At 47.3% G+C, this 13,634-nt stretch overlaps 1 protein-coding gene and 1 long non-coding RNA gene across 5 annotated transcripts in view; one reads left to right on the forward strand and one right to left on the reverse strand.

Moving 5' to 3' along the window:
* Positions 1-1,456: 1,456 nt before the first annotated feature.
* Positions 1,457-10,296, reverse strand: LOC122174467 (uncharacterized). The gene is made up of 3 exons (XR_006176323.2): positions 9,609-10,296; positions 2,822-2,892; positions 1,457-1,586 (listed from the first exon to the last, which is right to left on the reverse strand). It is a non-coding gene; the product is annotated as an uncharacterized LOC122174467 (long non-coding RNA).
* The window catches only part of SH2B2 (SH2B adaptor protein 2), a 70,343-nt gene continuing 66,654 nt past the window's right edge, over positions 9,946-13,634 (forward strand). The window contains exon 1 of one of the 4 annotated variants that reach the window (XM_065573392.1): positions 9,946-9,966. Coding sequence is in view for 2 of the 4 variants with exons in the window: in XM_065573388.1 (XP_065429460.1) it covers positions 11,059-11,124 (66 nt within the window). In the remaining 2 variants the exon portion in view is untranslated. Of the gene's footprint in view, positions 9,967-10,307; positions 10,468-10,976; positions 11,125-11,157; positions 11,472-13,634 lie in introns of those variants that run through there. The other 3 variants (XM_065573391.1, XM_065573388.1, XM_065573390.1) reach the window with 3 other exon arrangements.

A 13,634-nucleotide genomic window follows, 5' to 3' on the forward strand; every position in this document is an offset into this window, starting at 1 on the left:
TCTTTCATTAAATGAGAAGGGGGGAAACAATGAGAGAGACAAAACACCTGCCCAATCTCAACCCACCGAAGGGAAGAATAAAATAAAGCCACAACTTTGTGGCGACCAGAGCATCACCAAAGATGCAGCACACACTGGAAATTCTGCCAATGTTGGGGTTGTCTGGGCCCACAGATGCTTTTAGGCAAAGGATTTCATGTGCACACCAAGCTCAAAGTGAAAGTCCAGACACAGCTTCTTCCATAGGCTTGCTGCACTAAGTGTATTCCTTGTAGAGTTTTGGGATTTTTTTTTTAAATAAATACGATGGCTAATAGCTCTGTAATTAGAATTGGCAGAAGTAAGCTATTAGATTTATTCAATAACCATTTTAACCATTTAACAGAGGGCTGTGTTTCAACATGTTACGCTCTGCCCTACTTACAAGTTTATTCCTTTAAAAGGTTTAGCTATAAATCCGGGATAGTAATGTATTGCTACCCTGGGACGTGCTTTCGCAAGCTATTGGTGTGTGTTTTGGAGGAGCCGTGATACCCAAGTCTGAAGGAGGGTCTGATCCTGACCTCATACCGATGTCAATCAGGAGTAACTCCTCATTGCAATCAGTGGAGTTATAAAAACAGTGCAAAAGGAAGATCAGGCCCAGAACATTTTCAGTACAAGAGATGTGCACCAAGCACCGGAACCAAAGCCCATTGCAGACAACGGGAGGCTTTTCCTTGACTCCAATGGGCTTTGGATTGGATCCCCAAAACAGCGTATTGCTATTCAAGTGTGGGCCTTAGCATTTTACTTTTAAACAAATGCTTTCAAACACTTTGGGAGGGGAGGGACTTTGAACTGTATCCTTCTACTGTGAACATAGTTCCTAATGAAATTATGAGGGGGAGGAAATTTAAACTGACCACTCCACATTACTGTTTTGCATACAGTCAGGCCAAATGCAGATGCCTAAAATTAGGCCCTTAAATCCATTTTTAGGATCTTGGCAACATGATTTTTCAAAGGTCTGATCGGTGATTTTACAGCTGTGCTTGGAAAGGACTTTTGTAAGCTTTAGTAGTTACTGGGTTTGTTTGTTTGTTTTGTGTTTTTAAATACAGTACCAGAGGGATGTATGGCGCTTTACCAAATAGTAAAAAAAGACATTTTGCCTATCAGGGGTTACTATTAAAGTTAGATCTAGTACAGCAAGCAACACCACAGGGAGAAGGTCAAGAGGTAGGTTGTCAGTTGCTTTATAAAAAAAAAATCTTGTTCTAAGTTCAGGAAGTGAAAGCAGGAGTAAAAAAAGCCCAACTACCACCCAAAACCACAAGACTAGAAGTGAGCCTAGGAAGGCCAGCCAAACATAGCTAGTAGAGCTGAGCAGGAAATTAGTTCTCCCCGACCCCACCCCTACAGCAAATTCCAAGAATAAGAAAAAATTGTTTGTCAAAATATTGATTTTACGTATTTATTGACAAAAACAGGACATTTCCCCTGGAAGTTTCCACATCAACAAAATAACCATTTTCTGTCAACAACTCTTGGACTCTTGGATGGAAATTGTTTGACTAGTTCTAGTGGAGTCTTTAGGGAGGGATCTGAAAGAGTAAGGTTATCATTTATATTACAGTAGCATCTAGAGACCGCAACCAAGTTTGGTTGCAATAGAGTAAGACAGTCCCTGCCCCGAAGGGCTTACAGTCAAAATAGGCAAGACAGCAAAAGGGCGTGAGAAAGGAAAGATTCTGATCCCCGCTTTACAGAGGAGGAGCGGAGACACAGTGATGAAGGGACATGCCCAAGGTCACGCAGGAAGTCTGTCCCAGTCCCATGCCTTAACCACAAGGCCATGCTTCCTCTCTACAGTTGCACATGATTATTACCGGCATGAGACGCAGCATTTAAACCAAAATACAGCATCCCTCTGTGGACTTCCCCTTTCTCCTACCTACCCGAGAATGTGAATGGACACCTCCCCTACAGAGGGTGAAAAAGGCTTCATGGGATCAGCCCAGTGTGCTCAGCTGATGCATGGTCACTATATATAACTGGATCCTAATAAACTTTTCTCTAACAGACTTCACTGTGCTTTCTATGTCATTCTGTGGAAAGCTGGTGGAACTAGGAGAAGCAACATATGTATATAAGCCCCTCTAAATACCAAACTAAACAAACTTACCAGAACAGCTGAGAATGACAGCTGCTCCAATCTAGAAAGCTAAATAAGTGCACAAATCGAAGCCAGTATAACCTAGAGTCAATAGTTCATTATTGTTTGTATTGCAGTAGTGCCTAGAACTTAAAAGGCCCCAATCAAGATTGGGCCACCAATGGGGCAGGCACCATAGTGTCCACAAAGTTTGCACCCCTCTCCTGAAGAGTTTACAGTCTAAATGGAAAGACAAAAAGGCAGAGGATAAACAAAGGGAAGTGACTTGCCCAAAAATCACACAACAAATCAGTGGCAGAGCCAGGAGTACAATCCAGGGCTCCTGAGTTCCAGTCCAGTGGCCTAGCCACTAGGCCACCCTGCCTCTCAATCCAAACGTTTCAGTGGAGCAACTTTTAAGGCATACGCACTTCCATAAAGCCACGTCACTCCCATTATCAATGCCGTTTTGATCTGCCAGCCCTTCAGCAAAGCCTCATGGTCACCTGTTATCAGCGGACACATCTCCGGATGATCAGTAATCTCAGGCCTCAAAAACTCCTCCATATGAATCCCAAAACCAGCGGTATTCGTGGCCAGGAAGAGAAAGGCCCTTGCAGCTATCAACAGGGCTCTGTGTCTTAGTTTTGTAGTGTTTAACTATCCTTATCGAAAGCCACTTACCAGATCACACACTTACACCCCGACACCTTCCCGGAGACCAGCCTCTGGAGCCAAAAAGCAATTCACAATTCCTGGAGAGAGACAAAAGATTGAGCATGAGGTTAAGAATTGTGCCACCAGGAGTCCCTGAAGATTCTTGGAAAGCACACAGGGCACAATGCTGACCCTGACTATCACAGAGAAGGCTCCACGCCTAGGTACCGGCCTCTCAAGTTCATCGCTGGAGGAATGGGGTGAGCTGGCACCTCAGTGGAGTCATCCCACCCCATCCCCCAAGGTTCATGGACCCTGTTAAAAGGGAGCCCCTTTTTGAGTCTTCGCCGCATCGGCCTGACACCTGCTTTCCTCTGGTTGTCTTATAATGTACAGCCCCAGTTTTGTTGGGTGCTGTACGACAACTTCTCTCCTGGGAGGTCACACCCATTTCAGCCCCACCCTGAAACCTGAGCCCTAATCCTGTCTACCTCGTCCCCCACAACTTTCCTCATCCGTTGGGCAAGTCTTCAGCATGTCCCAGTTCTCTCTAGCTGACAGCTCAGCCTGTGGGCAGGTGAGTCCCTTTCCTGCACGTGGTCAGTTTTCAGGGAGCACAGATTGTAGGGATTGATGTTTCTACACTTTAACCTGCACCTCCTGACTTAGTCATGCCCCTGACACAACTAGCATTTGAGCACCTGGGGCAACCCTGATCCTTCTGAACGAGACAGTGGGTGGGCTTCTCTTCTCTGCTCCCTTGGCACGCACAAGCCACTGGGCTCTCAGAGACCTTGATACAGCCAAACACTGGCTTGGAAAATTTCCTCCTCCTCAGTTTCTGTCTGAGCCCTTACACAGGCTCTCAGCTGACCACTCACTCTTGTGATCAGAAAAAAAATATATCAATCAGAATTTGTTGATTTAGCAAAATAAAAAAAAACCCACTTCAGGATTGTGTCCATTTTGAGAAAGTTCTGCCAGAAGCCAGGCAGGTGTCTGATGAAACCCTACCTGCCAGACAAGTTTTGAAACCTGCCTGGTTTCCAGCAGCCAGGCTATGGAAGCCGAAAGCCCAGAAGCCCTGGCTCCCAGTTCTCCATCAGCCCCGGCTGCAGGGTAGCCCAATGGGTGCCGTGCCCTGGAGACAGGGTTCCCAGCAGGTCTGGGCAGAGAACGGTGATTCCATTTAGGAAAAAATTCACAATTTGGGGATTTTGTTAGGAATTGAAACAAAACCAGATCTCAAAAATCTCCATGAACTGCAATGACCATTCTCTACCCAACCCTACCACTCCCTCCTGTCCAAACTTCCAGTGCCTTGATTTGCCCATCTGAGAAATGAGAACAGCTCACTGCAGACCTCACTGGGATGTTGTGAGCACAAGTCACGATGTCTGTGAAGTGAGGGCACGAGAGAAGCGTGCACATTATCCCGGCAGAACCATCCCTCTAGTAAGCCCCTTTTAAACAACTCTTTGGAGTGAGAGCTCAGAGTTCATTAATATATGGCAGCCACCGAGCTATCTGCCGGATCAGAACTGCTCTCCTTATTCAGAGAGACAAGGTGGGTGAGGCAATATCTTTTATTGGACCAGCTTCTGTAGGTGAGCGAGAGAAACTTCCAAGCTCACACAGAGCTCTTCTTCAGGTCTCGGAAATGTACTCAGAGTGTCACAGCTAGATACAGAAGTTGGTCCAACAAAAGCTATTACCTCACCCAGCCTGTCTCTCTAATATCCCGCTACCAATGGTTACAATAACACTGCATATTCTTTATTCAGGGCATTTACTTTAAGCTTAAAAAAAAAGCCATGTTTGCTCTTGAGTGATGTTTAATAAAAGCTGGGGATTTTTAAAAGTTCTTATGGTAATAGGATCCCATGGGGGGGGGGCGGGGGGGGGGGGGGAAGCAGCATTTGAAGTGAATAGCATTGTGCAGAAGCCTTTACAGAGAGAGACTGTGGAGAGTGTTCTGGTAAAGGGTTCATATGACTATTGAGGTCAATCGGACTTCCAGTGACCTCCATGATTTGGGATCAGGCCCTCAATGAGTGGGCCTAGGGTGGCACATAAATATATTCACCATGACCAGAATTTCAATTAATCCACATTGTGACATATCTAGGGTACTGTAAAGATGACACTTGGGCTTAGTGTACATGTGAAAATTGGGACAGCCCAAAATGCAGATAGTTTAGAACACAAGACGCATCCCTGACCTCTGTGCAGCCATCCAGCTGAAAAGAGATTCCAAACAGGTAGGGTTCAATCCTGCACTAACAACAAGGAGTCTGATGGCACCTTAAAGACTAACAGATTTATTTGGGCATAAGCTTTCATGGGTAAAAACCTCATTTCTTCAGATGAAGAAGCGAGGTTTATGCCCAAATAAATCTGTTAGTCTTTAAGGTGCCACCAGACTCCTTGTTGTTTTTGTAGATACAGACTAACATGGCTACCCCCTGATACTTGACAATCCTGCACTATCCACCCCTGAAGCCCCTTTCACATCTAGCTGGGATCCCCCCACCTCAATCCCACTTAGCAATATGAGAAGAGCAGAGTGGTCATTGTTTCATGTAGCAGGGGTTGAGGAGTCCACATTTCTAAAACCAAACCAGCTCTTTGTTAAGCAGTGCTACCACTGCAGGTAATATTCCAGCCATGTGCACACAGACTAGCTTCCTGGTGCCTCCTCCAAACTCTTCCCTCCAAGTTCCATGCAGATTGCTACAGTCATGACCCTTTGGCACTGGTTTGTGATACCCCAAGCTGAGAACCCCTGGTGTATCATTTTCGAAGAAGGATAGGCAGTGTTCACCCTTCACGACCTTTCAGAAATACCACTGCTCTGGTTATCAGGACGGGGATTAATTTGGTGCTGAAATCTCCCCCTGCAGGATAGAACATGAGGCTAGCTACTGCACCAGTGATGACTTGTCAAACCTTTGTTTAGCGCTAGTTGATCTCGTGTGTGAACAATGGAGCTAAAGTATTATCTCCTTACAGCTATCAGCACCATGGGTTACCACCACATGTAGCAGACCCCAGCACTCCCAAGGCAATAAATACCAAGTGCAATGAAACCTGTAATGAAATCTCAGACTAAGAGGCTATTGATTGTCTAATATTTTCTTTTAAAATGTACATGAATGGGAGAAGATGCTTTTTTGGGGGAAGACAGTCAATGGCTCAAGCAAAGGGGCCAGAAGGAAATGCCACAGATATTGTGCTTACTCCAAAGTAGCCTGATTTTGCAACAAACACTTTCAGGCATGTATCTCCATTCTCCTGACAAGCTTTAATTAGGCATCAAAACACTCCTGTGAGGAAAGTATATTACTGCCCGGAAGTGGAGCGAATCCATGACTTCCATCGACCTCTGGGACATTTTCTGCCCCGGGCCTGGAGCTCCAAGCTAGCTTCACCCTCACAGCTCCCACCTTGATGGGGGGGGGACCCCGCAGCTGCCCAGCCATGGCCGGTGGCCCCTGCAGCTCCCAGCTGCCCTGGGGGCGAGGCAACCTTGCAGCAGCCCAGACACATGGGCAGGGGGACCCCACAGCTCCCACGCACTGCAGCGGTCGGGGATCCGGGAACCCCAGCAGCAGTGGTTGCTGAACCTGCCTACCCCTTTTGTCAGGGACAGGCTCCCATGAATTTTTGTTTATTGCCCGTGACCTGTCCATGACTTTTATTAAAAATATCCAGGACAAAAACTTAGCTTTATTCATGAGCAATAAAGACATGCTACTGCAGAGCGTTCCCTTCACGTTATAGTCACATGGAGAGGGCATCGGAGGGGCGGAGGGAGGACATGTTGGGACAGCCCTTCAGCCAGCATAGCTCCGTTGTTTTGATCAGCATAATGCCACTGAAGTCAATGGAGCTGGTTTACATGGATCTAGCCCTTTAGATGTCCCTAATTTATGTCCTGTTCCCCAGCTCTGCGGGGTTCTCAATAGCAGTCACAATCCACACATGGGCAGCGGCTTGCCAGTAATTCCCACACTGCAGCATAGCAATACATAATCCCCTAATGGCAGGGCAAAGACATTAAGGAGCATGTACAGGTTGTAGTGTTTGTACTTCTTGCATTTGTGTGTTTTGCCCACCAGGCACTTTTGATGCCTAAATGGGGCTGAGAAAATAAAAAGTCTGGGCCAAAACTTTCAGAAGTTCTGGACACCCAGCCCCTTTTCAGAGGTGCGGAGTATGCCCATTCCCATTAACTTTGGGTGGAGCTATGCATCTTCCACACCTCTGAAAATCAGCACCAAGGAGGCTCAAGTTGAACATCCAAAAGGCAGCAGTGGACACTTTTCAAAGTTTTGGCCCTCATCTTCCAAGAGGATTTCAGTTCCTGGAGGGCAGAAATTGAAGCAGTTTTCTTATTTTTTCCCCCTCCCGAAGCAAGATGTTAAAAGCCTGTGAAACAAAAATACAGGGCTGATCTTGGAGTTATAGAAGCATAGGATTGGAAGGGATCTTGAGAGGTCATCTAGTCCAGTTCCCTGCACTCATGGCAGGACTAAGTATTATCTAGTTCCTGCAGAGAGGAGCTTATACAGCGTTATAAGAGGGAAACCAAATGCCTTACAACATGGCAAGCACAGGAGACAACTTTAGCTCTACGGAACCTCAGCTCCTTGTTTAAAAAGCAATTTTCAACCAGAAACAGGATCTAGAAGGCTTTACAAGGGGCAGCAGATCAATTCTCAGTCTCAGTCATGCTACATACCTGAGGGTGCCTATGTAAAGTCAAATTCCTTTGGCTCTTCAAGGATTAATATTATCCACCAGCAGACTCCATGAGGCAAGATGTCCCTTTCACCTTACAAGTGGTGAGCTGCAGAAGGGGCACATGGTGCCCTCCCCCAAAACCTCTCCTGGGGAACAGCTCCTACTTTAGAGATGCAGAGAACAACAACAAATCCCAGAAGATCCCTTTCCAAACTCAACACAAGCTGTTATTTCCAAGAAAACACAATCAACTCTGCCATGGTCAGTTCAGAGAAGCTAAAACTTGAAGGTGCTACTGCTCTCTTCCCAGCACTCCTGATTGCACACCTGGGTACACAGCTGGCTGCCCTTAAGGGGATAACGATGCTCTGCTGAAACTTCAGACATATGCTCTGCTAACTTATCTGCTATGCAGAAGTGCTTGGCATATCATACACTGACCTGGTAACAGGCCTTTTGGTGAGAATACTTGGTATTAATGAACATAGACCTCAGTGTTTGCAATGAAAGGTACAGAACCCCACTGAGTCCATTGGGGTTTCTTGCAGCTGCAATGGTCTCTGTGTACACATCTCATTGTAGGATCAGGGCATTATTCTTTATTTGCACATTCAAATATATTAATTATGCCTATGACTGTAATAATAATTCTGGCAAAAGGGATGAAGGCTGAAGACAAATGATGGAACATAGGGGCAGGTGAATAGCAAGATTCAAACATCATAACTGCCCTGCCATACCTCCAGTCTGCAACAGAATTTTAAAAAGATCTTCAGTTTATACATGTTACAGGTGACTCAGGGTTACAATGTCCTGCAGGACCTGAATCAGGATATAGGCCCGTTGTGTCTTGGATTGTTTGGTGCAAGCAGCATAGTTTGCAGAGAAAGTATAGATTAAAGGAATTCCTAAACTCTAATTCCAGTAATTGAATGCGTGGCCTGGGGTGAATCATTTTGCTTCTTGGTGCCTGAGTTTCTCCATCTGTAGAATGAGGATATTTCTTCACCTCATAGGAGTGTTGTGAAGCTCAGTGAGTTAGTTTGTACTTTGCTATAAAGCATAAGAGCTATGGCCTAGATCCACACAGAAGTTATTTTGACTCCTAACTTCCATTGCCTTCGTTGGAAGCTAGGAGCCAAAATACCTTGTGAATCTGGGCCTAAACGATGACAACGTTTTGGAGAGAGAAGTACATCGCCATGCAAAAAAAACACCCTGGCAGTCAGTGTTGGTTGGTGATGGAAGAGTGGGGAAACAATGAATGGAAAATTCCCTCCAGAGTCTAGCTACTCCCCAGCACAAAAATGACAAATAACTACTTAACTTAAATTCCCTGTAGTCATCAACCTTTACTTAATACCATTTGACTTTAACTGAAAGCCCCATTCCACTTATTCACCACACTCTCCATAAAATATCACCTTGAATGCATCTTATGTAAAAGTGTTGTCGTAGCCCTGTTGGTCCCAGGATATTAGAGACACAAGATGGGTGAACCCAGACCTGAACAAGATCCCTGTGTAGTTCAAAAGCGTCTCTTTCACCAACACAAGTTGGTCCAATGAAAGCTATTACCCGATCTGCCTTGTCTCTCTTATGTAACAATCATCCTCAGCTGAAAGGTGCTTTACCAACCTTAGGTCTTGCCCCATAAACTCTTATTCTTGGGAATAAGCCTTACTTACACAGCTAGTCTCCTTGGCTGAGCAGAGAGGAAGGCTAGTGGTCAGGGCACTGAACTGGGACTCCTGGCAGACCCAGGAACTGACCCCCAACCTTCCTATATGTCATTGAGACCTGACTTACCAATGAGAGTTAGGTGCCTAAGTACATTTGAGGGTCTGGGCCTTAACCTCTCTGCTCCTCATCTGCAAAATGGGGGCCTAACAGGAGTGTAGTGAGCATAAGTATTTGGGAGGGGCTCAGAGGGGCCACATAAAAATGGAGATAGAGCAGCTAATGTGAATTACCAGGGCCCCACAAAACACATTGACCTAGAGAGGTCACTGGTCATTGCATAAATAAATACACTCCCCCCTTCATGTAGCTGCAGTGTTTTGCCCACCTCTTGGTAACCGGGAGAGGTGGAGCTGGTTTCTTGGATGCCTCATGGAATCATCATAAATACCAGTCCATAAGTACGGGACACACTGGCTGTTTTGTGTTGAGACCATACTGTCAAGGCAGAGGTGTTCTCTGGGTACACAGGCTGAGCAGTGGGTCTCCAAGCCAGGTGGGCAGGCAGCCAGGTGTAGGTTACAACCCAAATCCAGCAGTCAGCCCGGAGACTTCTGAGGGGGCAGCAGCCAGTGGCCAGTGCTCCCTTCTCTGGCCCGGTCTCATCCCGCCAAGAAGTGTGGGTGTGTGTGTGTGTGGTGGGTGGTTTCCTCTTGAAGACGGGTTGAACACAGCACCTGCATCAGGTACATGACCAGGGGGAAGAAGGGGATTTCTTCACTAGCTGCCCGCTTCAGAAGTGTGTCCAGCCCCAATTGGGCGGGCAGGGGCCTCGCGCGCCACTACCGCCCCGCAGCTCCCCCCGGGGGGCCTCGCGCGCTGCTACCGCCCCGCAGCTCCCCCCGGGGGGCCTCGCGCGCCGCTACCGCCCCGGGCGCCCCCTCTGTTCGGGGTCCTGCTGGGGCCCCTCCCTCCGCCGGGGGACCCGTGTGGCTGCGGGGCGGGACCGACCCAGCGCCGGGCGCTCGGCGGCGGGGCCCTTTAAACCCTGCCGGGCAGTGGGCGGAGCAGGGGGCCGGGCCGGGCTGGGTTGGCCGCCGCGCTCCAGTGGCGGTGCGCAGGGGCTCCTTGGCATCTGTCTCCGCCGGGATCGACAGGAGCCGGCCCGCCCGTGGGGTCCCCCCCCAGCCGCCAGCGCCCAGGAGAAGGCACCAGCCCCGCTCCCGTGCAATGAGCCTCCGAGCCCAGTAAGTGCCTCTCCCGCTCCGCCGGCCGGGGCTTGCCATGGAGCCGCCGCCTGCAGCAGCCGCCTCTCTCCATGGGGCTCGCACGGTGCCGTTGCTAGGATTTGGACCCGGGGGGATAAGGCCAGTCTGCGGGGGCCTCCGCTGCTTCGAGGGGGGAGAACGGAGCCCCCTTCCCCTTCCCGTGCTGTTGTTCCCTCCCCCCAGCAAATATTCAGTAGCGGGGATCCCTCCACCTCCTTGCAGATTACTGCCCACCTCCCCTTCTGCCGGTCATGGAGCGCCCTTGTTATTCCAGGGACCCAAAGGGACGGGGACGCTGGGGGGCTACTCCGAGACCCGCGTGGCTCTGGGGCAGTGAACATTGGCTGAAGCAGCTGGGAAGGATTGTTCCTATACATGGATCCCTGTTGGTTATTTAATGATCGGTTTCTATTGGGGGCCGCACTTGCATTGCTTCGGGTCTGTGCGTTTAGAACCGAGCAGGGCTGAGGGAGGGGAAATCCTGGTCCTGTATAGCCGTGTCCCACTGACCTCCCTCCCCCTCCAGCCCTTTAACCTATTGCATGATTGATCGAGGTTACAGTTTAGCTGATGATTGATGTCGTGTCCCTTCTGAGACAAATGACAAGGACTCCCCCTCCTCGGATCCTGCTGGAGGTTAGGCTCAGGTGTCTAGCTGGCAAGGATTAAACCATACAGCAGCAGACTTCTAGATTGATTCTGCTGTCTGTCTTGAAAGCTGTGGATGGACGGCTGTCCTTCTTGCTTGTTGGAAATTCAACATCTCTAGCTACTGTCTCTCTCTCTCTCTTCCCCCCCTGTTTTTTTTCTCCCCCTGAGTGGCTCTAAACTAGGTCTGTAATGATGCAACTGTGGCATTGTATGTAAGTAGATTTGTTTTGTTTAAATATTTGATCAGGTAAAAGGCATGGGGTCTGAACTTCGAGTGGTCTTCAGAGCTGTCTGGGGTCTCAAAGTCCATGCTGGGGGACGGCAGACAACAGGTATGAATTTTTGGGCAAGTAGGAGGTGGAGAGAGGTGTAACTTGTGTGATTGCTTGGCAGACTTTTATTATTGGTAAATAAAAAAGGTTGGCAGTATTTCTCTTTCCTCATTTAGGGCCTGAGCTTGCAAGGTGCAGGGCATCTCCACTTACCAGGGAAGTGAATGGGTGCTGCGCACCTTGCAGGTTCAAGGTGTGTGTGTGTGTGCATGTGTGTGTGTGTGAATTAATATACAAAAACCATGTTTATCCTTTAAGTATGACTTTCTAGGGCCTCATGGGTTTCCCTGTTGCTCACAGAGCTCTCTTCTTTGGAGAGATTTACATTTCCCTTTTAGCAAGTTGTTTTCCCTTCTGTGGGCCCGATCCTGAGAAGTATGGAGCACTTGCAACTCCCCTTGCAGTCAATGGGCCTGATTCTCCTCTTTCCTATCCTGATTTTGCACTGGTATAACTGTTGATTTTTAGGGAAATTGCTCCTGATTTGCATTGTGTAAGTGAAAGAATCAGACCCATGTCTTTGGGCAGCATGGGGACTTTGTGACAGCTCTGTTTATCTCTAGTTTCTGTTGATGCTGTTTTGTAAAAAATTGGACTAGAATACAATAGATCCATGCTTTAGAGATTTGAAATGTATCCTTATTGAGACCATCTTATGGTAGGATGTATGAACTTCAGGAGCTGATAATTACGATCATTCCAAACTCCTCTAAACTAAGAAGCAACAGAGGGTCCTGTGGCACCTTTAAGACTAACAGAAGTATTGGAGCATAAGCTTTCGTGGGTGAATGCCCACTTCATCATTGCGTCATTATGCTCCAATACTTCTGTTAGTCTTAAAGGTGCCACAGGACCCTCTGTTGCTTTTTACAGATTCAGACTAACACGGCTACCCCTCTGATCCTATAAACGAGCCTCTTCATTACTGCTCAAAATCCTTGCATGTAGCAACATTTATCTTATCCACAAAAAATGAATGTTTGTTCCAGTACATGTCACAGCTCCTTATGTTCCTTACGTAGAGTATTCAAAAGCATCTGGATGACGTAGGAGAACCAGTCCCATTGAAAATCAGTGGGTCATGTGGTCCTATGTCACTCTCCTGAAAATCCGAATCCTTCTCCTTTGATACGTTCAGGGATGTATAGTTTCTTGTCTTTGCACAAATGGCCCTCTCACTAATCATAAGAGAAGCTGAGTTGGTGCGTCAGTATCCCCTGGATTTGATTAAGAGCTTTGCAAAGCCATCCACATCTTTATGTAGTGAATATTCCTGTGTCTTGCTCAGTAGCATTCATGCTTTTTTTTATATAACACTGCCTCGCACCCAAATATGTCAGTTAAATAACTTACTTTTATTTAAGTCACTTAATCCTTTCCTGTAGGATGTCTGGCAAATCTCACTATTAATTGGAAACCAATGCATTTGCGTGTCTGCTAATTTGTACTGTATTTCAAGGGCTGCCTTTCTCCTTGGGTTTTCCCCTTTACTTCACTCTCTGTCTCAGTCAGCTAATTAAAGCTAACTCTTTCTTTCTTATATTTATTTAGTGACAGTGTGGTCAGTCCTGTAATAACTTCCTTTGAGCTGATGCTCATTCCCTTTGCTGCTGAATATGCTGTGAATGTGTGTTTTGAGATAACACACCGTGACTTGTGTTTTAAAACATGTTGCCCTCCCTCTCTCTAGTTGCTCATGTTCAAGATTTCTCTCTAGGTTTGGAATTGTGGTGATTTTTATGTTACAGCTCCCTCAACTCGTCTTCTTTCTGCTCTCCCTCCTTTTTTGGCCTCTTCACCTCATCTCTAGGGGTCTTCTGTGTGTGTGTGTGTGTGTGTGTGTGTGTGTGTGTGTGTGTGATCTGCTCCCCTCTGCCAAGACCACCCCAATTTCCTGCCATTCCTTGCTCTCTGGGGTCCCTCCTGTATCAAACAGTTGCTATCAACCATTTCTTGATGCCAACAAACGTCCCAGATAGCATCCTGTCTAATGCTTCCTTTTTGGGTCAGGTTATTGAGGAAGTTGGTACCAACTAGGGTGACCAGACAGCAAGTGTGAAAAATCGGGACAGGGGGTGGGGGGTAATAGGAGCCTATATAAGAAAAAGACCCAAAAATCGGGACTGTCCCTATAAAATCAGGACCTCTGGTCACCCTAGTACC

This window comes from Chrysemys picta, chromosome 19 (assembly GCF_011386835.1).
Source record: "Chrysemys picta bellii isolate R12L10 chromosome 19, ASM1138683v2, whole genome shotgun sequence".
NCBI classification, from domain to species: Eukaryota; Metazoa; Chordata; order Testudines; family Emydidae; genus Chrysemys; species Chrysemys picta.